This window comes from Danio rerio, chromosome 7 (assembly GCF_052040795.2).
Source record: "Danio rerio strain M-AB ecotype USA chromosome 7, GRCz13ab, whole genome shotgun sequence".
NCBI lineage: Eukaryota > Metazoa > Chordata > Actinopteri > Cypriniformes > Danionidae > Danio > Danio rerio.
In genome coordinates, this window is record NC_141027.1 from 13,967,211 (window position 1) to 13,991,396 (window position 24,186).

General features: G+C 39.3%; 1 protein-coding gene across 3 annotated transcripts in view; it reads left to right on the forward strand.

Annotated features, from left to right (window-relative positions):
- LOC100004499 (stereocilin) overlaps positions 1–24,186 on the forward strand; it is a 78,590-nt gene that overhangs the window by 46,179 nt on the left and 8,225 nt on the right. For all 3 annotated transcript variants that reach the window (XM_087260592.1, XM_087260593.1, XM_087260594.1), the window contains 11 exons: positions 2,088–2,211; positions 6,622–6,704; positions 6,796–6,931; positions 8,876–9,072; positions 9,229–9,319; positions 12,225–12,384; positions 16,723–16,892; positions 16,972–17,127; positions 22,235–22,377; positions 22,464–22,612; positions 22,719–22,816. In XM_087260592.1, coding sequence (XP_087116718.1) covers positions 2,088–2,211; positions 6,622–6,704; positions 6,796–6,931; positions 8,876–9,072; positions 9,229–9,319; positions 12,225–12,384; positions 16,723–16,892; positions 16,972–17,127; positions 22,235–22,377; positions 22,464–22,612; positions 22,719–22,816 — 1,507 coding nt within the window. The remainder of the gene's footprint in view (positions 1–2,087; positions 2,212–6,621; positions 6,705–6,795; positions 6,932–8,875; positions 9,073–9,228; positions 9,320–12,224; positions 12,385–16,722; positions 16,893–16,971; positions 17,128–22,234; positions 22,378–22,463; positions 22,613–22,718; positions 22,817–24,186) is intronic.

Genomic DNA, 24,186 nt, shown 5'->3' on the forward strand with positions numbered 1-24,186 from the left:
ATCATGCAGCCAGCTTAAGATGGTTTTAGCTGTTTTTTCAGCAGGTTAGTAAGCAAATGTAATACTGACAGCACTATTTCTCACATTAGACTGCAGTGTAATATTGCCCAATGTTACTTATGACCCAACAGGCACAACATTATAACACGTCTGATAGATGTCATAGTGGTAACGTCCACACAATGTCAAGATGTAACATGATTAGACGTGTGTTAGAGTGTTAGTGTTAGATTTTTTAGATGGTGTTGGTTTGTTTTGCTTAGATTAACATTTGCTGGTAGGGAAAAATCCATTCCTTCACTTTTGCTATTTATACAACAACAACAGCTTAAATAGGCCTGAGATAGTTGGCTGGTTCTGGTTTATCAGGCTCGTTTTAGAGGGGGTTTGTCCATTTTCAAGATAGTTTTAGTAACTTTCAGGCTGGTTTTAGCTAGTTTAAGCTAGACAAAGCTGGTTTTGCCTGGTCATTCCAGCTGGTCTCCTAGCCTGACCACCTTGGAAGTGGCCAAAACCCTCTTCAAAAAAGCAATCTATCCCCTTGTTAAATCCATCTAACCAAGCTTTTTTTCAGCAGGGTAGTCAACAAATGTAAAACTGACAGTGCAATTTCTCACAGTAGACTGCTCTGTATTTATGCCCCTTGTTACTTATGACCCAGCAGGCACACAACATCTCAAGACGTTAATATTAGGTTAGACTTAGACCATGATGTCAGGGGACCAAAATTCAATGTCTAGCCAGCGTCTAAGATAAACGGCCAATAGCGATGTCAAATTATAGTGATATTGTGTTGATTTTAGGTTGTGTTGGAAAGTGACCAAAATCTAACATCTGATAGATGTCATAGTGGTGACGTCCACACAATGTCAAGTTGTAACATGATTAGATGTTGAAATTTAGTTGCTTTTAGGTTGACTTTAGGTTGGACGTTGGACATTGACGTCGGCCTGATGTTGGAACCTGTTGTCAACCAGATTTTTATTTCCAAACAAAATCCAACGTCCCCACGACATTGGGATATGCCAATGCCCTGTGCCTGCTGGGGACTTACCTCTGGTTGTGTTTTTTAATAAAAATAGCTGACACTTAAATTAACCTCTTAAATTTACACATTTGTACTTGTTATTAATGTATTATTAAATTTAAAATACATTTAATTTTTTATATATATTTATGTGCCTGTTTAGTTATAGATTTGGACCTTTCAATTATAATGAGATCTACACTAAGATCTCCATTAAAACACTGCACAATCCAGTCATATTTCCATCTGTTTCAAGCTACGGATATGTGGATCACATATCAATAGAACAAAACAGATAAATAATCACAAACTGTAAATTGTGGGTACTTGCGATCCATACATTGCACCCGCAGCTGCTTTTCAGTCATTTAAAACCCTTGTGTACCTGTCAGAACTACAATTCGCCAATGTTTTTATCTATCTTATGGATATTACTCAGCGATTTAGTCATTATATTGACAGCTTTATAGAGCGTTAGTGTCTGATTTTTTATGTGGTGTTGGTTTGTTTTGCTTAGATTAATATTTGCAGGTAGGGAAAATCCATTCCTTCATTTTTGCTATTTTTACTTTGACGTTGCATTTCAATTTATACTCTAATTGCACTTAACCTGTAAATTAGAATAGATGTATAAAATGCATACAAATGATTCTGATGATTGAAATGATTCTGTCAATGAAGCTGACATTCGGCACAAATCCATACAATTCTCCGTTCTTCTATGAGGGAATTCTGTTGAAGCAAAGCCCAGCGGTGTCTCTTCATTAGTTAGTAATGCTGTATTTTATTGCACAACAGTTATCAGGCTTTCAGATTAAAAATAGAGAGAAATCACTCAGCCAATGACTTGGCGTTCATTTTTTTGCCCCCCAGGGAGGGATTTTCCCTATTGGTGTGACGACGTGAAAACTATCAATTGGGACTTTGCGAAACCCTGTTATAGAACAGCATCATCACAGTCTGGAACTGAACATCATTATTCATGCATGCTGTTTTTTTGCAATTCTATTGCTTTCAATTTTAATAACATTCAGTCAAATATGTTTCTTCTCCACTGAAGGGATTTAGGTCGTATTGCTGGTGGGATGAGCTGTGAATGGCTGATGCTGTGGGTAAATGACTCGGGCTTCATTGAATTATTGCAGTTCATCACTGCGTTACCAGGAGGACTTAGACCTGGTTTGGTAAGATATAAGGCATTTTTTTGTATTAACATTAAATAATTTGCTGTAAATTCATCATGCAGAGATTGTAATGTTTTGATTAAATAATGTAGCAGAATAATAACTCAGCAAGCAATTTTGGTATTTAAAAGAAGTCTAATAGACATCTAATAGACAACTAAACAAAGCAAAATTTGGGCTGTCTGTGAAAATCAAATGGACATCTTAGAATATCCCAAAACTGGACTAGTTTACAAAAAGACCGGAATAAATGACTGCACTACATGACAAAAGTCTTATTGCTGGTCCCAGTTGTAAGAGCAAAAAATAATAACTTGACTTCTAGTTGATCATTTGGAAAAGTGGAAGAAGGTCGATTTTTCAGAAGAATCATGTGTTGGACTGCATCCCAATCATCCATCAATCAAGACCTACTGGAACCCGCATGAACCCAAGAATCTCACAAAAATCAGTCATGTTTGGTGAAGGACAAATCATGGTTTGGGGTTTTCATTCAGTATGGGGGCGTGAGAGAGCTGATTAAAATCTTAATGAACTGTGGGAGTCCTGCAAGAACGCTTTCTTTGCCCTTCCAGGTGACTTTATTAATAAGTTATTTGAGTCATTGCATTGAATATAACTTTTTTTTTCCACTACAGCATGACTTTATATTCTATACTGTACATTATTTCTGTTTGACAAGACTTTTGTCTTAGCAAAGTCAGACCTTACTGTCCTAATTAAATTAAAAATCAAGGCATGAATAATAAATAGATACTACTACACACAATCCAGACTCTATAGTATGGAACTAACTGTAAATAATCAGTGTTGGAAATGCAATAAAGAAGAGGGTGCGTATTTACACAGGATCTGGGAATGTTGTCTAGTTTACCCATTCTGGTGTAAAATTTTAAAAATAATGGTGGAGTGGCTAAACTGTGAGTTACCTGTAGAGCTACGGCTATGCCTTCTGGGTGACAAACTAGTGATACCTAATATATGTAAAAATTCCTTTATTCTTCTTAAGATTGGACTAATTACAGCTGCTAGAATGATACTACGTGATTGGATGTGTCCCAGAATGCCAGAAATGAAAGAGTGGATTAAAAAGAGTGGGATGATTGAAATTGCATCGTATGAGAGTTCATTCATTAATTTTCTGCCGCTTTTCCGGGGCCTGGTCGCGGGGGCAGAGAACCGCAGACTTCCCTCTCCCCAGACACTTCCTCCAGCTCCTCCGGGGGGATACCGAGGCGTTCCCAGGCCAGCTGAGAGACATAGTCCCTCCAGTGAGTCCTGGGTCTTTCCCGAGTTCTCCTCCCGGTGGGACATGCCTGAAAAACACCTCCCTAGGTAGGTGTCCAGGAGGCATCCGAAACCCGAGCCACCTCAGCTGACTTCTCTCGATGTGGAGGAGCAGAGGCTCTACTCCGAGCTCCTCCCGGGTGTCAGAGCTCCTCACTCTATCTTTAAGAGTGCGCCCTGCCACCCTTTGAAGGAAACTCATTTCGCCTGCTTGTATCCGAGGTCTTGTCCTTTCAGTCATGACCCAAAACTCATGATGACCAATAGGTGAAAGTAGGAACGTAGATTGGCCAGATAAATCGAGAGCTTTGCCTTTCGGCTCAGCTCCTTCTTCACCACAACAGACTGGATGTCCAAGACCACAAAACACATGTGCACTGGATGGGCATACTCCCATTAACCCTCGAGCACCCTGGTGAGGGTATAGAGCTGGTCCAATGTACCACGGCCCCAACGAAAATCGTATGAGTGTATGCTGGTGAAATTGAACAATGAGGGAGAAGTACAAATGGGATAAACTCTGGAAACATCTAAGATTAGGATAAATTAGTATGTACTTACAAAACGTACCGCAACCTACATTTCCATATATGTTTGCTATACGTTGTTTTTCTTAGTAGAATTTGCCTGGTGTTACGGGTGGCTGAATATGTAACATGTATCATATGTATGTGTAGTGTGAAGTGTTTCTTTGCTGTTGAACAGTGTTGTAAAGTAACTAATTACAAATACTCAAACTACTGTAATAGAGTAGTTTTTCTCAGGAATTGTAATTTACTAAGTCGTTTTATAAATGTGTACTTTTACTTTCCCTTGAGTACATTTATAGTGCGGTATTGGTACTTTTACTCCACTACTTTCCTTCAACCTGCACTCACTACTTTATTTTTTCTTGTCTATGGGGATTAGAAAAATCAGTCCTGTGATTCCCGTCCAATCAAATCACACATAGAAGGTAAATCGCATCATAATGAACTACCTCAAGCCATGGGCGGTTTATAAATGCAGCAAACTGCTTGAAAGCATTAAAAGTGTCCAAGAAGATATGCAAAATCTTTACACGCATTGACCCAGAGACTGTTAAGATGCATGTCACTGATGAGAAGATGGCGGATGTTTACTGTATGATGACCGAAATGGCCTTAAACACCCAGCAGGCACAAGATGTCAACATGAGGTCAGGTAGATGTTATACCCTAATGTCATGGGGAAGTTGCATTTTGTTTGGAAATGAAAATCGATTTGACGTCAGAACTTAGTGTCAGGCCTACATCAATGTTCAACGTTTAACCTAAAATCAACCAAATATCAATGTCTAATGATGTTACAGCTTGGTGTTGTGTGGACGTTACCACTATGACGTCTATCAGACGTTGGATGTTGGTTGCCATACCTGCCAAACAAATGTCAATATCTAACATCAATGACGTTGGTTTAAGATGTTGGCTTGATGTTGGATTTTGGTGACTTTCCAACACAACCTAAAATCGACCAAATATCAACATCATTTGACATCAAAATAACGTAGTCCATTGACGCTGACTAGACATTGAATTTTAATCGCCTGACTTTCATTCATTAATTCATTTTCTTGTCGACTTAGTCCCTTTATTAATCCGGGGTCGCCACAGCGGAATGAACCGCCAACATATCCAGCAAGTTTTTACGCGGCGGATGCCCTTCCAGCCGCAACCCATCTCTGGGAAACATCCACATACTCATTTATACACACACTCATACACTATGGACAATTTAGCCTACCCAATTCACCTGTACCACATGTCTTTGGACTGTGGGGGAAACCGGAGCACCCGGAGGAAACCCACGCGAAGGCAGGGAGAACATGCAAACTCCACACAGAAACGCCAACTGAACTGAGGTTCGAACCAGCGACCTTCTTGCTGTGAGGCGACAGCACTACCTATTGCACCACTGCCTCGCCATCGCCTGACTTAAAAAACCTAAATCTAAGCTAGTATTAACCTCTTATGATGTTGTGTGCCTCCTGGGCAATAACTATTACAGAATTACAGAATGTTACATTTACACACATCCACAAGCTAGATGTAAATGCATCAGCTTTTTACAGCGTAATACTCATTACTCACTACTCTTGAGTACTTTTAAAAGGGATACTTTTTACTCATACTTTGAGTAATATTTACAACAGATACTTTTACTCTACTTGCACCAAATTTTTAGGCAAGTAATGGTACTTTTACTTAAGTATGATTTTTCAGTACTCTTTCCACCACTGCTGTTGAACAATAAAAAAGTTGAATTATAAAAATTAAAAAAATCAAGGCATGATCATTGTTAGGACTGCGTTGTTGTTTTGTGTCTTTGATTTTGATTCCAGATTGGGGGCGTGCCTTCAGCGCACCTGATGCTGGTCAGCGCCCTTATTTAAACCCCGGCAGAGAGTTTGTCGGGGCCGCTGTCCATTCACTTGGCAGTTGGCCAGAGCCGCGCTCCTATTTGGCCTTTATGCTTTGTTTCGCATCCATACATTATCACTGACAACATTTACAGCATCCATTCATTTGCATTTCACACTGATTGAACATACTGATACTGATATTTTGATTATATAATTTAAATTGAGCTAAATAAATATTCTTTTTGATTATACTTCTCCTTGTCGTCTCCCTCATTATGTTACATCCTTGAGCCAGGTGTAACATTTTTAGGCAAGTAATGGTACTTTTACTTAAGTATGATTTTTCAGTACTCTTTCCACCACTGCTGTTGAACAATAAAAAAGTTGAATTATAAAAATTAAAAAAATCAAGGCATGATCATATTTTATTTTGGTAAAATAAGCGTAATCTAGAGGCCTTTGCCTTTCATTTAAGCCACTTCTGATGCCAAATGATCAACTAGAAGTCAAGTTATTATTTGTTGCTCCTAAAACTTAAATAGGCGACAAGACTTTTGTCAGGTAGTATAGGTGTGAAGTCTGTCTAATCTATTAGACATCTATTAAACACAAAATTGTTTGGTGGAGAAATAATGTTTCATTATTAAAATGCATGTCTCACCTACTAAAAAATCCCTTTTGGTGTCTCTGCATCAAACATGCAACGACATTTTATGATTCCATCAAATTTTATGTTTCCACAGAGGAAATGCATTGTGTTGGAGTTACAGCAACAGCCTGATATTGATCTGAACGACTTGGACCCCTCATTTGCTGCAAGCTTACCGTGAGATCAATTCTGTGCTACCCACAATCCTTTTGTTTGTTTTGCTCTTCTTCTTACTTGCAGGGACTTATTGTTGTATTTGGTCTCAAAGGTTGACCATGATGGAGCACCTGTCTAACTCCTCACTCATAGGCGTACTGGAGCATGTTCGACAACACTTCATTGACTTCCTGCAGCTTCCACGACACAAACAAACGGCTCTGGCAGAGAAAGCTATTGACGTACTCGTAAGACTGGAATTATTGCAGATCTTCAACATTTCATCACTGAATCCTTTATGAGCACATTGGATATAAATACAGTGGAAACAGTAGCTTTGTGAAATGTTACTACAATATAAAACTTTTAACAGGGTATAATAGTTGAAACATTTTGGAGTACCATGGTATTTTTAAGCTTGTACCAGACATAGACATATTATTTCTTTTCTGTTTAATATGTTATACATTAAAATGTTTCTATAAAAGCAGCCATTACGTTGCTTTTTAGTGTCACATTCACAAAACTTACTGATTTTATGTTAAGGTAAACATTTCACAACATACTAAAAATATTAGGTTGAGTTGCTTAATATTGTTTTTGTGGAAACTGCTTTAAAAAATGTTGAAATAACAGCAAATATTTTGTAAAAAACACATGTTTGCTCTCAGTTCAACTTGATGATCAAAAGCATGTCACAAATGCAAATCAATTTGACATCAATTGACTACTTTGATTTCAAAACATCAGATTGACATCCTTCACATATTTTGGGAATGTCCCAAAATACAAGTGTATTAGCAGGAGGTTAACAGGGACATTAGAAGAGTCTTAGGATATGACATACCAATCCACCCAGTATTTTTATCTGCTTGATGGCTTTATCCCTGATCAATTCAGTAAGTCTCACCTATTTGCAGTACATATATTATTAATAATAGCTAGGAAAATAAATACAGTGAACTGGATGAAGACCCGCCAACCTACTAAGACAGAATGGACACAGAGGTCGAAACAGATATACAGTTGAAGTCAGAATTATTAGCCCCCCTGAATTATTAGAACCCCTGTTTATTTTTTCCCCAATTTCTATTCAACGGAGAGATTTTTTTTCAACACTTTTCTAAACATTATAGTTTTAATAACTCATCTCTAATAACTGATTTCTTTTATCTTTGCCATGATGACAGTAAATAATATTTTACTAGATATTTTTCAAGACACTTCTATACAGCTTAAAGTGACATTTAAAGGCTTAACTAGGTTAATTAGGTTAACTAGGCAGGTTAGGGTTATTAGGCAAGTTATTGTATAATGGTGGTTTATTCTGTAGACAGTTGAAAAAAAAATTTGCTGAAAGGGGCTAATAATTTTGTCCTTAAAATAGTGTTTAAAAAATTAAGAACTACTTTTATTCTAGCCGAGATAAAACAAATAAGACTTTCTCCAAAAGGGAAAATATTATCAGTCATGCTGTGAAAATTTTCTTGCTCTGTTAAACATTATTTGGGAAATATTTAAAAAAGAAGAAAAAAAATCAAAGGGGGGCTAATAATTCTGACTTCAACTGTATATATATATATATATGAGAAAATGATTGCAGATTTGCTGTTGAAATCAGACGTTTTCCAACAGACCTGGGCATTAATTGAAACATACATACTTGATCTTTGAAAGGCTGTTAGGGGCTTTGTCTTTGTCGTAGTTATTGCCTTTATATTGGAGCTTGCTTATTTATTTATTTATTTATTTATTTATTTATTTATTTATAAGAAAAAGTTTGGGCACCCTGTTGTAACTTTCTGTCGTTTGTGCTGAGTACAAGTGAAGAGCAAAAACCTCTTAAGTGCTGTCCGACATTTTCTTTTAAAATTTGCATTATACTCAACATCCAGTATTTATGATCAGTTATTTCAATTTAAAGGCTGTGAAAGAACATATTCTTTACCATAAAAGTGAACATACGGATCATAGAAACCTGAAAAAAATAAATGCTATCTTTAGACGAACATTTCAGATGGCATTTAGAGGCTTTTACATCTGAACTCTTCAGGTATCAATCATTGCATAAATGTAAAAAAACCCACAACTTTACATTTTTGAACAGGAATGTATGTCACTCAGGTTTTGCAGACTTTGATAAAACACATTCTTGTTCTGCTTTCATCCAATTCTTCAATATCTTTTTAAAGGGCATCTCTGATGATGGCCTCACCGGAGTCTCCTTGGACATCCTCGGCCCTCTTCTGCCCTTTCTGGACAGGGATGTGTTAGATGACATCGACAGAGATGCTCTGAAACTGCGACTGGAGGAGCTCAAACAATATTGCCTGCCCTCTGACACCTTCCGACAAATATCAGCTTTGCTTACAGAGAAGAGCATGCTGGGGTGAGACCTGAGGCGAATTTATTCCATTTTCATGTTGTTGACATCCTCTCTGTTCTGACAGCAGCTGCAAAATGTTGTGTTTATGCGTTGTGCAAGCAAAATACAAATTACTTTTTTTTGCTGGGAATCTGACAGTGTTTCTGTGGTTTGAAATAGAGAACCAAAAACATGGACGGTTGGAGATGTCGAGCATGTGGGAAGACTTCTGTTCACACTTTCACCTCAGCAGATCAGATCATTACCACTGGTAAGCACAAAACACAAGCATTGTTATTGAAGTCTGCATGAAAGTAAAGTTGTGACCATTTAATTTTCCTTTTTTTTTTTGATGTACAGTTGAAGTCAGAATTTTCAGCCCCCTGTATATTTTTTCTCCAATTTCTGTTAAACGGAGAGAAGATTTTTTTTCACAGACTTCTAAACATAATAATTTTAATAACTCATTTATTTTATCTTTGTCATGATGACAGTAAATAATATTTTAGATATAGATATGTTTCAAGATACTAGTATTCAACTTAAAGTGACATTTAAAGGCTTAACAGGGTTAATTAGAGTAATTATGGTAATTAGGTAAATCATTGTATAACAATGGTTTCTTTTGTAGGCAATAAAAAAAATACACTCACTAGCCACTTAATTAGGTACACTTGTACATCTGCTCATTAACGCAAATTTCTAATCAGCCAATTGCATGGCAGCAACTCAATGCATTTAGGCTTGTAGACATGGTCAAGATGATCTGCTGCAGTTCAAACCGAGCATCAGAATAGGGAAGAAAGGAGATTTGAGTGACTTTGTATGTGGCATGGTTGTTGGTGCTAGACATGCTGGTCTGAGTATTTCAGAAACTGCTGATCTACTCGGATTTTCATGCACACCCATCTCTAGGGTTTACAGAGAATGGTTTGAAAAAGAGAAAATATCCAGTGAGCGGCAGTTCTGTGGGCGCAATTTGCCTTGTTGATGCCAGAGGTCAGAGGAGAATGGCCAGACTGGTTTAAGTTGATAGAAAGGTAACAGTACTCAAATAAGCATTAGTTACAACCGAGTTATGCAGAAGAGCATCCCTGAACGCACAACACACCCAACCTTGAAGCAGATGGGCTACAACAGCAGAAGACCACTCCGGGTGCCACTCCTGTCAGCTAAGAACAGGAAACTGAGGCTACAATTTGCACAGGCTGACCAAAATTAGACAATAGAAGATTGGAAAAACGTTGCCTGCTCTGATGAGTCTCGATTTCTGCTGCGACATTCAAGCTTAGAATTTGGCGTCAGCAACATGAGAGCATGGATCCATCCTGTCTTGTATCAACGGTTCAGGCTGGTGGTGGTGTAATGGTGTTGGGGGTATATTCCTGCCACACTTTAGGCCCATTAGTACCAACTGAGCCTCATGTCAACACCACAGCCTACCTGATATTGTTGCTAGCCATGTCCATTGCTTTATGACCACAGTGTACTCATCTTGTGATGGCTACTTCCTGCAGGATAACACGCCATATCATAAAGCGTAAATAATCTCAGACTGGTTTCTTGAACATGACAATAGCCCCTTTCACACAGTGAGACTGGTAAATATACAGAGAATTTACAGAACGACTTTACCGGTAAGTTCAAAAAAGCGCTGTTCACACAGGCGAGGACGTTACGGGATTGTTCCGGTAAAGACCATTCACACATCCACTCCAAAATACCGATAAATTCTGACATCAGAATGTGTTTGTAAACATTTGACTACATTACAAACTCTGTGGATGGAGGAGAAGTATTGTGAACAGCTTAGATGGAAACATAGAGGAACACTTTCACATGTTGAGATGTACATGATATGTGTGTGTGCTGGCAGCCTGGCGCTCACGGGCTGCTTCACAGGCACACGCGATGCTCAAAGCAACTGAAGGAAGCAGAACTTGAAGGTAAACAAACAACGGCTTATCATAAGCATCTTATTGATAATTATTTACACAGTTGGCATTAAGAAGGAACATAGAAATGTTATCTGACTGACATCTAGCAGCTAAAGGTGTCTTGAAAAATATTCAAAGGTTTTTATTTTCATAAACCACTCGGCTGTGAATTCGTCTGACTGTTCTAGACGTCTTACGTCAGCACGTCCTAGACGTGCACGCGCTCTTTCTGGCAATCTTCCCTCTGCATTCACACAGCGCAGCAAATTACCTGTAATGTTACAACTTCTCTTTCCTGAAAATTGCCGTTAAGAGTTTACTGGTATTTTCAAAAAGGGCCTGTTCACACATACAGAACTTTCCTAAAAATTGCTGGTAATTTTCCGGAAAGGTCTGTGTGAAAAGGGGCTAATGAGTTCACTGTACTCAAATGGCCTCCACAGTCACCATATCTCAATCCAATAGACCACCTTTGGGATATGATGGAACAAGAGATTCACACATTCAGAAATCTGCAGCAACTGTGTGATGCTATTATGTCAATATGGACCAAAATCTCTGAGGAATATTTCCAGTACCTTGTTTAATCTATCCCACAAAGGCAGGTCTGAAGACAAAAGAAGGTCCAACCCAGTACTAGTAAGGTGTACCTAATAAAGTGGCTGGTGAGTGTAAATTGCTTAAGCGAGCTGATTTCAGATCAGAAGAGAATGTCATTTACTTTTAGTAGACATCTTGAAGATACATTTATTTAAAAATATATATGCTGAATACTTCATTCAGTGTTTGATTTGTTGAGGACTTTTAAGTTGTGTGTTCACACTTAAAGGTACTGTTGTCTTATTTGTTTTATCTGGACAAAAGAAAACATTGGTCCTATTGTTTGTTTAACACTCATACTGCCATTTCTGACAGTCCAAACTCACAGATTTAAAAATGCTTTGTGCTAAGCATGACCCATCTTGTGCTATCCTGTTTTTTGGATTGTTTAAATGTCGTTACACTATATGTTGCATTCATATCTCAGTTAAGTTCATTTAGACATCTTTTTAGTTGTTTTGGACCGCTCATTTGGTACACTCCAGGTTTTGGATGGCAGCGTTTATACGTATTCATACAACCTACACTAATAAAGCCATCGCACAAAAGTTTGTTTTAGTCAAACCTGCCAAGTGTGAACACAACCTAACACCAAAGGCTCAGTATATCATCACGTTAAACCTACATTTTCCCTTCAAGGGTGATTTAGGTAAAGACACGGTTGAGCAGGTTCTGATGAGCCAGTGGATTTGGAAAAACAGCGAACTGGGAGAAGCTTGCTGGGACTTAAAGGGATTACGAGAAAAGATGAACGTCCTCATCCACAGGATCATTAAAGGTCGATGGTGGATGAGACGCGGTGAGTCGTGTTCTGTGTTCATTCACAGAATCCCTCAGATGTTCCCTTTAGAGAGGTACTGTAAACCAGTGGTTCTCATTTCTGGTCATTGCGACCCCTCGCTCAGCTCCCTTTAAGGCAAGTCATTTCACTCGATAGCCATCTTTGAAACATCTCTCGGTCTCAAACACAACATTGTGTTTGAATGGGGAAACATCAAATTCTCCAAAATTTCTTGCTAAGCTAATGATTAAATATCATATTAGAATCACCAATACAATTAAAAACAACTTTAGTTTAATTTTTAAACATTCGAATCACACAAAATCTGCAGAAACTCACGTCTGGTCTGATCCTCTCCTGCAGAGAATCGTCAGACTATAACAATCGATGATTGGCTGCTGTTCTTCATTCGCCATATTGACCGTTACTCTTTTTTCCTATTCAAAAGTATACAAGTGACATGTCTTGTGTATTCTATAGTCTTTGACATTATGCATGTCTCTGTTGTTTAAATGGGGGATGAGATAAGAAACCAAAATTTCCTTGATGTTTCCTTGATTTTGACATATAAGATCTCAAAATACTATAAAAACATCCTGCAAGTTTCAGAGCTCAACACATTGTGGTTCTTCTAATATCAGCTTATTTTAAAGGATGTCTGACAAAACCAGTGGATAAGCTTTGCCTCCACTGATGATTGATGCCAAAGACTATAAAATACATAACGGAGAATGAAGCCCCGCCTTCTAGCACAGGAGCCAATCATCGATATAGACTGATGATTCTCTGGGGGAGGGGATCAGACCAGATGTGAGTTTCTGCTGATTTTGTGTGATTCGAACGTTTAAAAATGAAACTAAAGAGACAGTTGTTGTTTAATGTTATTGGTGATTCCTGATATGATATTTAATCGTAAACTTAGCAAACAATTTTATAGAATTTGATGCCTGTTTCAAACATGGCCGCCAAGTTAAATGACTTTTGATGATGATGATGATTGTTGATGCTCACTTGTACTTCACTTCCTGTTTAGCTCTTTTGATATGCAAAACTGTCAGCCAATCAGAACAATGGGTCTAAATCAGAGTCTAAATCAACCATGCCCATTTAAACAGTGTTTTGCCGATTAGGGTCAAAAACAATTCAGAAAAATACTCAATTATTTCAAAATTATGATGTTTTTGATAGAGAAATCTTGGTAACAATATAAGTAGACAAACAGAAGAAGAGTACAAATAAAAAAACGAGGTAGTTCATGACTCCTGATTTTGATAATAATTAAGTTATAAGAGAGCTTTAAGAAAAAAAACTGTTTCAATTGACGTTAGTGTTCAGTGCTTTCTACCCCCTGCACACAGAAAGTCGTCTGAACTTGAAGTTTTCTTCATTTTAAAACAAAGATTTGCACTACACTGTTTCAAATCAAATCAAATCACTTTTATTGACACATCATCAGCAGCACGTGTGCTATGATGAGTAAAAAGCTTAGGTGCTGGCTCCAGACTGTACAAAATACAGATGTAACAGTGCAAATACAATGACAGTGCAAAATACAGACAGAGCAAAATACAACAGCATACTGCCAAAAAAACAGGACAATGTAAAATTGACAGTGATATGTACAATGAATAGGTTATGCATAGTTGTAGGCAGTATTGTTTCAAGTATGAATTGGTTAAATTGCAATGCATGCTACATATCGATGGTGTGCAGTGAGGGGTATGGAAGAGTCTGCGTGGGGTGTGTTAAGTGTTTGTCAGCCTAAAAGTCTGAGGGAAGAAACTTTTCTTTAGCCAGCTAGTGCGTGACCGGATGCTGTCTGCCTGAGGGTAACAGAGAGAAAAGTCTATGGCTTGAGTGGCTGAAGTCGCTGATAATTCTCTTGGCTTTCCTCATGCACCAACTGGTGTAGATGTCCTGAAGGGAGGGAGGGTCACCTCCTACTACGCGTCCAGCAGCTCGCACAATCCTATGTAGGCCTTTGCGATTGCTGCTGGTGCTGTTTCCATACCAGGTGGTGATACAGCCAGTCAGGATGCTCTCCACAGTGCAGGTGCAAAACGAGCGGAGGATGTGAGAGCTCATTTGTTTGCAGCATCTTTAGATGAAACTTATTACAGAATTATGAAAGGTGTACTGTAATCATGAGTTTTCATAAAAGTCACATCTTAAATATTTCCAGTCTAGCCATTTATGCATGTTTTACAAATGACATTGATGTAACTTGCTAAAGTGTAGCTTACTTATATTAGGAAAATGCTTTTATTATCCAAAATAATCTTAATCATTGTTTAAGACTTAATCAAAACACCTTGTTTTGGGTTTTACATTAATATATTTTGGAAAGTTTTATATCTATACATGTAAATAAATGTAAACCTCCTTTAAGCATATTCAAGAATTATTAGCCTAGAGTGATGTTTAAACTCATGCTTATTGCTTTGTATTTAATAGGCTATTCGTTTTTGTTTATATTACCCTCGTTTCCTCTTATTTCTCTCATGCATTTGTTATATATTTAATTCATAATTCGCTTATTGCTTAAAAATGAACTATAGTCTGTAGAGACTGTATTGTTTTATTTGTATTGTAAATCTTTTGTTGTTCTTATTTAAAAAATTTTTAAAAATGATGATGATGACATGTGATTGATCATCATGACTGCTGCAACTTTGAGCACCGAAGTGTCCGGCTCCATTTCACAGCCACAGCCATGTCACCCTGCAGCCCAAGACCGGTTACTCACTGAAGCTAAGCAGAGCTGAGCCTGGTCAGTACCTGGATGGGAGACCACTAGGGAACACTAGGTTACTGTTGGAAGCGGTGTTAGTGAGGCCAGCAGGGGGCGCTCAACCTGTGGTCTGTGTGAGTCCTAATGCCCCAGTAAAAGTTAAGGGGACACTACACTGTCAGTGAGTGCCGTCTTTCGGATGAGACGTTAAACCGAGGTCCTGACTCTCTGTGGTCATTAAAAATCCCATGGCACTTCTTGTGAAAGTGCAGGGGTGTAACCTCGGTGTCCTGGCCAAAGTCCCTCTATCGGCCCTTACGATCATGGCCTCCCAATCATCCCCTTCCACCGAATTGGCTCTATCACTGTCTCTCCTCTCCACCAATAGCTGGTGTGTGGTGAGCGCACTGGCGCCGTTGTCCTGTGGCAGCCGTCGCATCATCCAAGTGGATGCTGCACACTGGTGGTGGTGTGGAGAGACCCCCCTCATGATTGTGAAGTGATTTGGGTGTACGGCCATACACAATAAATGCGCTATATAAATACACATTACATTATATTACATTACATTACATTTTCAACTTCTCCCCCGCCTGCGCTCGGCTAATCTCGTTAATCACCAGTTGCACCCATGGTTGAAGTAGAAAGCACCTACTGACTAGGACCCTTGAGTCTCGTTCATCGAGATGAACAAATCATTACGTTCAATTTACTAAAATCTTACTAAAACAATACGAGTTGCTTCCAAACACATCTACAACTAGCCCAAACGTTGATCACACTACAAACAAGTCATAACTAGAAAGCTAGTTGTGGACACAGAAATCAAATTATTTGCTTAATCTGAATAAGACAATAATATGATTAAGGTGTTTACATGGGTTGTTTGTTGAATGTTCCTTTCATAATCCCGTTTTACATAATTCGTCATTGCGTCACCACACTACCCACATTTTCTCCGGAGTTTTGTGTAATTTTTAAATTTGAGGCATTTGTTCACAAGACACTGACAGTCCCATATAAGCTTGACCAATGCACACAACCTGAACCGAAAGGACCTATGATTAGTTCACCTTTTGAGTCTTCAGGTTTTTGACAGCATGTAAAGAGATGACTCAAACTGAGCACTCAAATCAAATGAACGGATCAAATCTTTTTCCGGCTCTGGTTACATATGATTGGCTTCTGTCTTTCACGGGATGAATTAACCACTCAAACCCGATCGAAAACTCAAAAAGGAACTAATCACCCCCACCTGTGCAATGAACTAATAACTCCCTGTGAGGACTCAACGTTCTCAAGTCACATATAAGATTTGTTCAAAATGAATGAATCGTTCAAGAACAATCCATCACTAGTTTGAATTGTTGAATTTTAGGGACCCCCTCGAAAATGAGATGATTCATCTCAAGAGGCTATCCCATTCAATAAATTCAATTCAATACACGCTTCTTTCGAAATGTAATCATGACAGAATATCCTGTAATGTCTACTTTGCAGGGCACTTGCAGTTAAATGGAACAAACTTCTACAGTATTGAGATTAACATACAGAGCAGAGCGGGGGGGTCGTGAGGACCAGGCTTGAGAACCGCTGCCGTAAACCATATATTGTTTCTTTACTAGGGCCCATCCCAAGCTGTGCAGACATTAAAGGGACATTTCCCTCGGCCTGGAGGTCCTATCAGCTAAAACGAATGAAGAGGAGAGAGCTGAAGACTTGTGTTGAGTTCATCGGCCAGGATGACACACTTGACGACGAGCAACGTGAAGCACTTTGGATGGAACTCAGACCAGTTAAGACATTTGTACACCAAATGCTGTTCAGTGATTATGAAATGAACTTAAAATCTCACACAACAATCATTCTCTTAGGTGTATAAACCAGTGAAGCAGCTTAAACCAGAACAGGTGTTGGAACTGGGTTGTATAGTGACTGAAATGGGCGAAAGAGAGCTACAAGCTGTCAATCTGTCCAGTTTGGGTGTAGTAGCCCATCTTGGGGACCTCAATGGGTGGAACGCTAAGAAAGTATGTGTTTTTATTCTATTTTTTAAAGATTGACTTGAATTTAATTCGAAACTTAAAGGGATTGTTCACCCAATAATGAACATTTTGCTCACTATTTACTCACCCTCAAGGGGTTCCAAACCTTTACAGGTTTTAATATTCTATTCAAAAATAAAAAAGCTATGCTGAGGAAAGCTGAAAAGTACGAAATAATTAAGATAAACTAATACTATGGAAGTTAATGGTTATAGGTTTCAAGCTTTCTTTAACATACAGTATCTTCTTTCAGGATGTTTGTGGAATCTTAAAATGTTTTAAATTTCGAAAACTAAATTTTAGGCCTTACAAAGTATTAAAGTCTCTGAAATATTGTATTGTCCTTCTTAACCTTTGTAACCCTGCTGTAAAAAATGCATCCGATTTTTTTGCATAAATCTGTTAATCAACCTCAGTCCTGATCAAAATTACTAAATGCTTTCAAAAATTACTTGTCATCATTATGAATTGTCAAATTCATAATGATGTCACTGATTTGATGAAAAAAAACACACACACACACACACACACACACAAAATGACGTATTTTTAATATTAAAAGTAATTGTGGACGGGACTTTTTTATCTTTGATCACTCTTGGCTTTGATGCATTGTTAGATTTTAATTTTTTCTCCTTAATTTACTGTTGGTGGAGGTTTTTGCCCCATTGACTTCCATTATAACCACATCTGATTGTGCATAAATACACAGTCTTTGTTTACTTCATGTAGTTCTGAGAGCTTAGATGCATATTTTAATATTCTCACTCACATCAAGGCAGTTGCGCAAAGACCACTTTCACACTTTCACATTCAAAGACTTACATACACTTTAATTAGCTGGTTTACTCTATAAAACCCAGAACTAAGCTTTTTTTGCACATGTCTATCTAAAGGGTTAATGGTGCCAACTGATGATCAACAGTAAAATTACAAATTTTACCTCTTCCCAGCAGGTAAAGGCACCAACAATCAAGAATGCATGATTATATATCGTGGCATGAATTTGCAATTAAACAAATGTGGTTATCTTGGAAGTCAAGGGAGAAAAAATAAAAATAAAGCAAAAACAATGCATCAAAGGCAATGTTGATTTACGTCCAAGACTTTGATAAAAAGTAAAAAATATCCAGTCCACAATTACTTTTATATTAAAAATACGTCATTTTGTGTGTTTTACTCGCCAAATCAGTGATACTATTTATAATTTTTTGACAATTAAAGAGTTAAAATCCTGGAATTTTCTAAGCAATTTGGTAGTTTTGATCAGGACTGTAGTTGATTAACACATTTATGAAAAAAATGTAACAGCAGTTTAATTCAGTGGATGTTTTCATCTTAAACGTAACAAAAGGGTAGTGAATTTGCCAAGAGAGTATTTATGAGTATTTATGAGCATTTTCTCAAAATATGTGTCAAAATAAGATTTGTCACCAAAATCATTCTACTAGCTGAAACGGAAAAAGTTATGGCCAAATTAAGGGTACTTTCACACTAGCACTTTTGGTTTGCACACGGCTTCATTTAATGTCAGAGTACGGCTAGCTAGTGTGAACGTGTCTTTTGAACTCAAGTGCGCACCCGGGAACCGTGAAAGAGGTGGTCTGGGGAAGAGGTCTGCATTTCCAAATAAATCGCGGGAGCGGTCGGTAACTGGTGTAATTTGAACAGGAGCGGGTGATGTAACAATATCGCTCCCGACTCCTGAGCACGCGTATGTATGTGTGTGAATGAGATGAATGAGAGAGCGTGATGCTGCGTTTCGCTTGTTTGTCGCTGTCTATGTGTGTGTGTATTTGTGTGAATAACATACCAAACTCTTCTGTCCTCTTTCTCAGCTGAGGTTACTTCTGCAAAGCAGACGTATTACCGTCTGAAAATCAACAATGCTACTAATCCTCGCCTACTTTTTAAAACATTTTCCTCCCTCCTCTATCCTCCTCCTCCACCCGCATCCTCCACACTTACTACTGATGACTTTGCTACATTCTTCTGCACCAAAACTGCAAAAATCAGTGCTCAATTTGCTGCACCTACAACAAACACGCAAGATACAACACCAACACCACACACACTCACCTCTTTTTCTCAGCTCTCTGAGTCTGAGGTGTCCAAACTTGTGCTATCTAGCCATGCAACCACCTGTCCACTCGATCCCATTCCCTCTCATCTCTTGCAAGCCATCTCTCCTGCAGTCATACCAACACTGACTCACATAATTAACACATCTCTTGACTCTGGTTTATTCCCCACTACATTTAAGCAGGCTAGGGTAACCCCACTGCTAAAGAAACCCAACCTGGACCATACGCTACTTGAAAACTACAGACCAGTATCCCTGCTTCCATTCATGGCCAAGATTCTGGAGAAAGTAGTGTTCAATCAAGTCCTGGACTTTCTTACTCAAAACAATCTCATGGACAACAAGCAATCCGGCTTTAAGAAAGGCCACTCAACTGAGACTGCCCTGCTCTCGGTCGTGGAGGATCTCAGACTGGCTAAAGCAGACTCTAAATCATCAGTCCTCATTTTGCTGGATTTGTCAGCTGCTTTTGACACTGTCAACCACCAGATCCTGCTATCTACGCTTGAGTCACTGGGCGTTGCGGGCACTGTTATACAATGGTTCAGATCTTACCTCTCTGACAGGTCATTCAGGGTGTCTTGGAGGGGAGAGGTGTCCAACCTACAGCATCTAAACACTGGGGTACCTCAAGGCTCTGTTCTTGGGCCACTTCTCTTCTCCATCTACACATCATCTCTAGGACCAGTCATCCAGAGACATGGATTCTCCTACCACTGCTATGCTGATGACACCCAGCTATACCTCTCTTTTCATCCTGATGATCCCTCGGTTCCAGCTCGTATCTCAGCCTGCCTGTTGGATATTTCACACTGGATGAAAGATCATCATCTTCAGCTGAACCTCACAAAAACGGAAATGCTTGTAGTTTCTGCCAACCCGACTCTACACCATAACTTTTCAATCCAGATGGATGGGGCAACCATTACTGCATCCAAAATGGTGAAAAGCCTTGGAGTAACGATTGATGACCAACTAAACTTCTCTGACCACATTTCTAGAACTGCTCGATCGTGCAGATTTGCACTCTATAACATCAGAAAGATCCGACCCTTCTTATCTGAACATGCAGCTCAACTCCTTGTTCAAGCTCTTGTTCTCTCCAAACTGGATTACTGCAACTCTCTACTAGCTGGGCTTCCAGCTAACTCTATCAAGCCTCTTCAACTGCTCCAGAATGCAGCAGCACGAGTTGTCTTCAATGAACCTAAACGAGCACATGTCACTCCGCTGCTAGTCCGTTTGCACTGGCTGCCAGTTGCTGCTCGCATCAAATTCAAAACTCTGATGTTTGCCTACAAAGTGACTTCTGGCCTAGCACCTTCTTATCTGCACTCACTTCTGCAGATCTATGTGCCCTCCAGAAACTTGCGTTCTGTGAATGAACGTCGCCTCGTGGTTCCATCCCAAAGAGGAAAAAATCACTTTCGCGAACGCTCACGCTCAATCTGCCCAGTTGGTGGAATGAACTCCCTAACTGCATCTGAACAGCAGAGTCACTCGCTATTTTCAAGAAACGACTAAAAACTCAACTATTTAGTCTCCACTTCACTTCCTAATCTGCAATTGCCTATTTGAATATCACAGTAACTGTACAAAAAAAAAAAAAAAATTACTAACACTTCCCTTCTTAGACTTTACAGACCTGAAACTTGCCTTTAGTACTTATTCATTGTTGCTCTTAGTTGTGTAAATTGCTTCCTTGTACTCATTTGTAAGTCGCTTTGGATAAAAGCGTCTGCTAAATGACTAAATGTAAATGTAAATGTAAATGAGACAGAGAGCTTGGTGCTGTCTGTGTGTGTGTGTGTGTGTGTTTATACAGAAAGCTTGTTATAGGCTGTCTGGAATCTGTATAGCTGGGTGGTTTTTGGCTTTGTTCGGTTTTGTCCCCCCTCCTCCGTTAGTGGGAATGGGCGTGGCGGGAGGAAAACGGGGCGGGATGGGCAGTGGGACAACAAATGTTCGTACTAAAACCTGGTGGGAGCGGTATTTTAAATTTAGTCCCGCGCAGATCTCTAGTCTGGGGTACGGTTCACACGAAATCTGGTACGGTTCACTTCTGGTATGAATGCAATCGCACCAAATAATGGAAGTGAACTTCCAATAGTACAACAAACTACAGTTTTCATAATGTTCATTAGTGTGTGTGTGTGTGTGTGTGTGTGTGTGTGTGTATGTGTGTGTGTGTGCGTGCGTGTGTGGGTGCATATCATGTACTGTACCTTGGCAACAAGCGGGACTGAGCCAGGGCAAACACAGTGATGATGTCTGCTTGTCTCCTCCAAAAACAGCTTCTGCAGACATTGCGTGATGTTCTGAGCCATTATAATATTTTTGCGGCTGATAGACGCGAGTTTGTTTGTCCAAAACCAAAAAAATCTGTAAAAGCAGAACGACCACAATGTGCGGACGTCTTTCCATTTTGGCGCTTTGCTTTCGTGTCCGTCAGCTAGCAACAGCAGCACACACAACAGTAGCTCGATGATGCAAGCTTACCGAGGTTCAGAAGGAAAAAAGACAGTGTGAACACAAACCAACCGAGAAGGTGGCAAGGGGGGACAATCGAACTTGGGTACGGTCCAAGTGTGAAAGCACCCCAAGACTCAAAGTCACCCCAGAGTGGAGGAAAACATCCCTAACAATACATAAGAGTTAAATGATTTTAACCGGGTCTTAATTTTCCTATGTCCTCGCAAAGCTATCCAAACAAGTCAACACCTAATCACTAACAATCCATCTCAATAAAACTTTTGGAAAAAGCCTTGGCGTTTAGCACTGTATAAGTCTGAAATTTCATTCTTTGTGGTTTTAAAAAGGTCTTATAAAGACCTTATTTGACTTTAAAACCTGCAGAAACTTTGTTCTTTAGTGTTTAACAGAATAAGGACATGCAAACAGGTTTGGAACAAGTGAAGAGTGAGTAAACAATGACAGAATTTTCAGTTTTGTGTGAACTATCCCTTTAAACGGAGGAAACTGCATCACTTCTAGTTCGTTATTTTACAGATGAGAGCAGTTGTTCTTGGCATAATGAAGAGACTTAAATGGAAACCTGAAGAACTTGGTGTTGTGGAGCTCGTCTCTCTTGGATATTTGCTTTGTGGTTTCACTCCTTCGGAAATATCCAGACTTGACCCGTTCAACCTGAGGTCAGGGCGAAACGATTTGATTCCAAACACAATACGATACGCTTCGATATATTTGAGAGCTTTACATTGTGTCGTGTGTTCAATAGTGTTGCTGCTTTGTTTCTGGGGGAGATTGTACTGCCGTGTTCTGAGCAGCAGACCGAGGCGCTGACGTCACGAATATCCAATCCTCTGGGCTTTGGTCCAGTCAGCAACTGGGGCTCCGAGGTCTTCACCGAGATTGGGACTTTGGCAGGTACTGAATGTGGATTCGATTACAATCAGTTCAGCGGACAATATACGCATGGCAAAATGGGCAAGCTCATAAAGAGAATAAGACAAACTGGATTCTCTGTTCACAGCCGGGCTGGAGGACATGGTATTGTCTGCACTTATAAAAGAGCAAGTGGAAGGACTGACGCCAGCAGCAATATCCCTGATACCACCACGAAAATTGGCTGTGAGTGTTTTCATTCATTATTTATGACTGCATTATAATGGTTCGTACAACCTTACTATGGCAGACTACACTTTGTATGTTTTATTGCAAGTCATATTAATTTGGTTTAAGATGTGTTAGTGGGGCGGCACGACGGCTTAGCACTGTCGCATTACAACAAGAAGGTCGCTGGTTCGAGTCCCAGCTGTACCAGTTAGTGTTTCTGTGTGGATTTAGTATATTCCCCCTGTATTGCTGTGGGTTTCTGTTGTTCATTTCTGTTGTTTAGTGCAGTGTTTCTCAACCACGTTGGAGGACTAGCAGCACTGCATGTTTTGGATGTCTTCTTTGCCTGTCACACCCAATACAGGTCTTCCAGTCTCTGCTAATGAGCTCATGATCTGAATCAGGTGTGTTTGGTTTAGGAGACATGGAAATGTGCAGAACTGGTGGTCCTCCTGCAACATGGTTGAGAAACACTGGTTTAGTCCACCAAACCTGTGTGATAAACATGAATTGATTGCGAAAACCCACTCACTCACTATCTTTCGGCTTAGTCCCTGATTTATCAGGGGTCGCCACAGCAGAATGAACCGCCAATTACTCTGGCATATGTTTTATGCTGTGGATGCCCTTCTAGCTGCATCTCAGGACTGGGAAACACTCATACACACTCTCATTCTCACATAATTTAGTTGACCAAAATTGTATACTACCCCACAGACCCCAGTATTCTTTAGTTATTTTTATACTATAGTATAAAAACTATACAAAAGTGCCATAGAATATAAGGAACTTGGTTGCATTTCATTGATGGAATTTTTCATTCTAAGAGGTTGTAAACATTGATTCCTACAATGAAATCTCACAGGCTATAAGCGGAAAAGTCCACTCAAAGGCGAATACCATGTGTAGTAAATCAGACTTTCTTAATCAATCCTATAAAGGAATGTAGTGGTGGCAGAGTGGCGAAGAACAGTAATTAATAATCCCCCTGATTATTAGCCTATTTAATATTGAAATATGTTTGTTTCGGACAGGCAGTAATATACACTTATTGGCCACTTTATTAGGTACACCTTACTAGTATAGTGTTGAACCCCCTTTTACCTTCAGAACTGCCTTAATCCTTAAAGGTACTGGAAAATTCCTCAGAGATTTTGCTCCATATTGACATGATAGCATCACACAGTTACTGCAGATTTGTCGGCTGTGCATCCATGATGTGAAACCCCCGTTCCATCATATCCCAAAGGTGCTCTATTGGATTGAGAATCTGGTGACTGTGGAGGCCTAAACTCAACTAAACTCTGGTAGGCTGTGGTGTTGACACGATGCTCAATTGGTACTAATGGGCCCAAAGTGTGGCAAGAAAATATCCCCCGCACCAT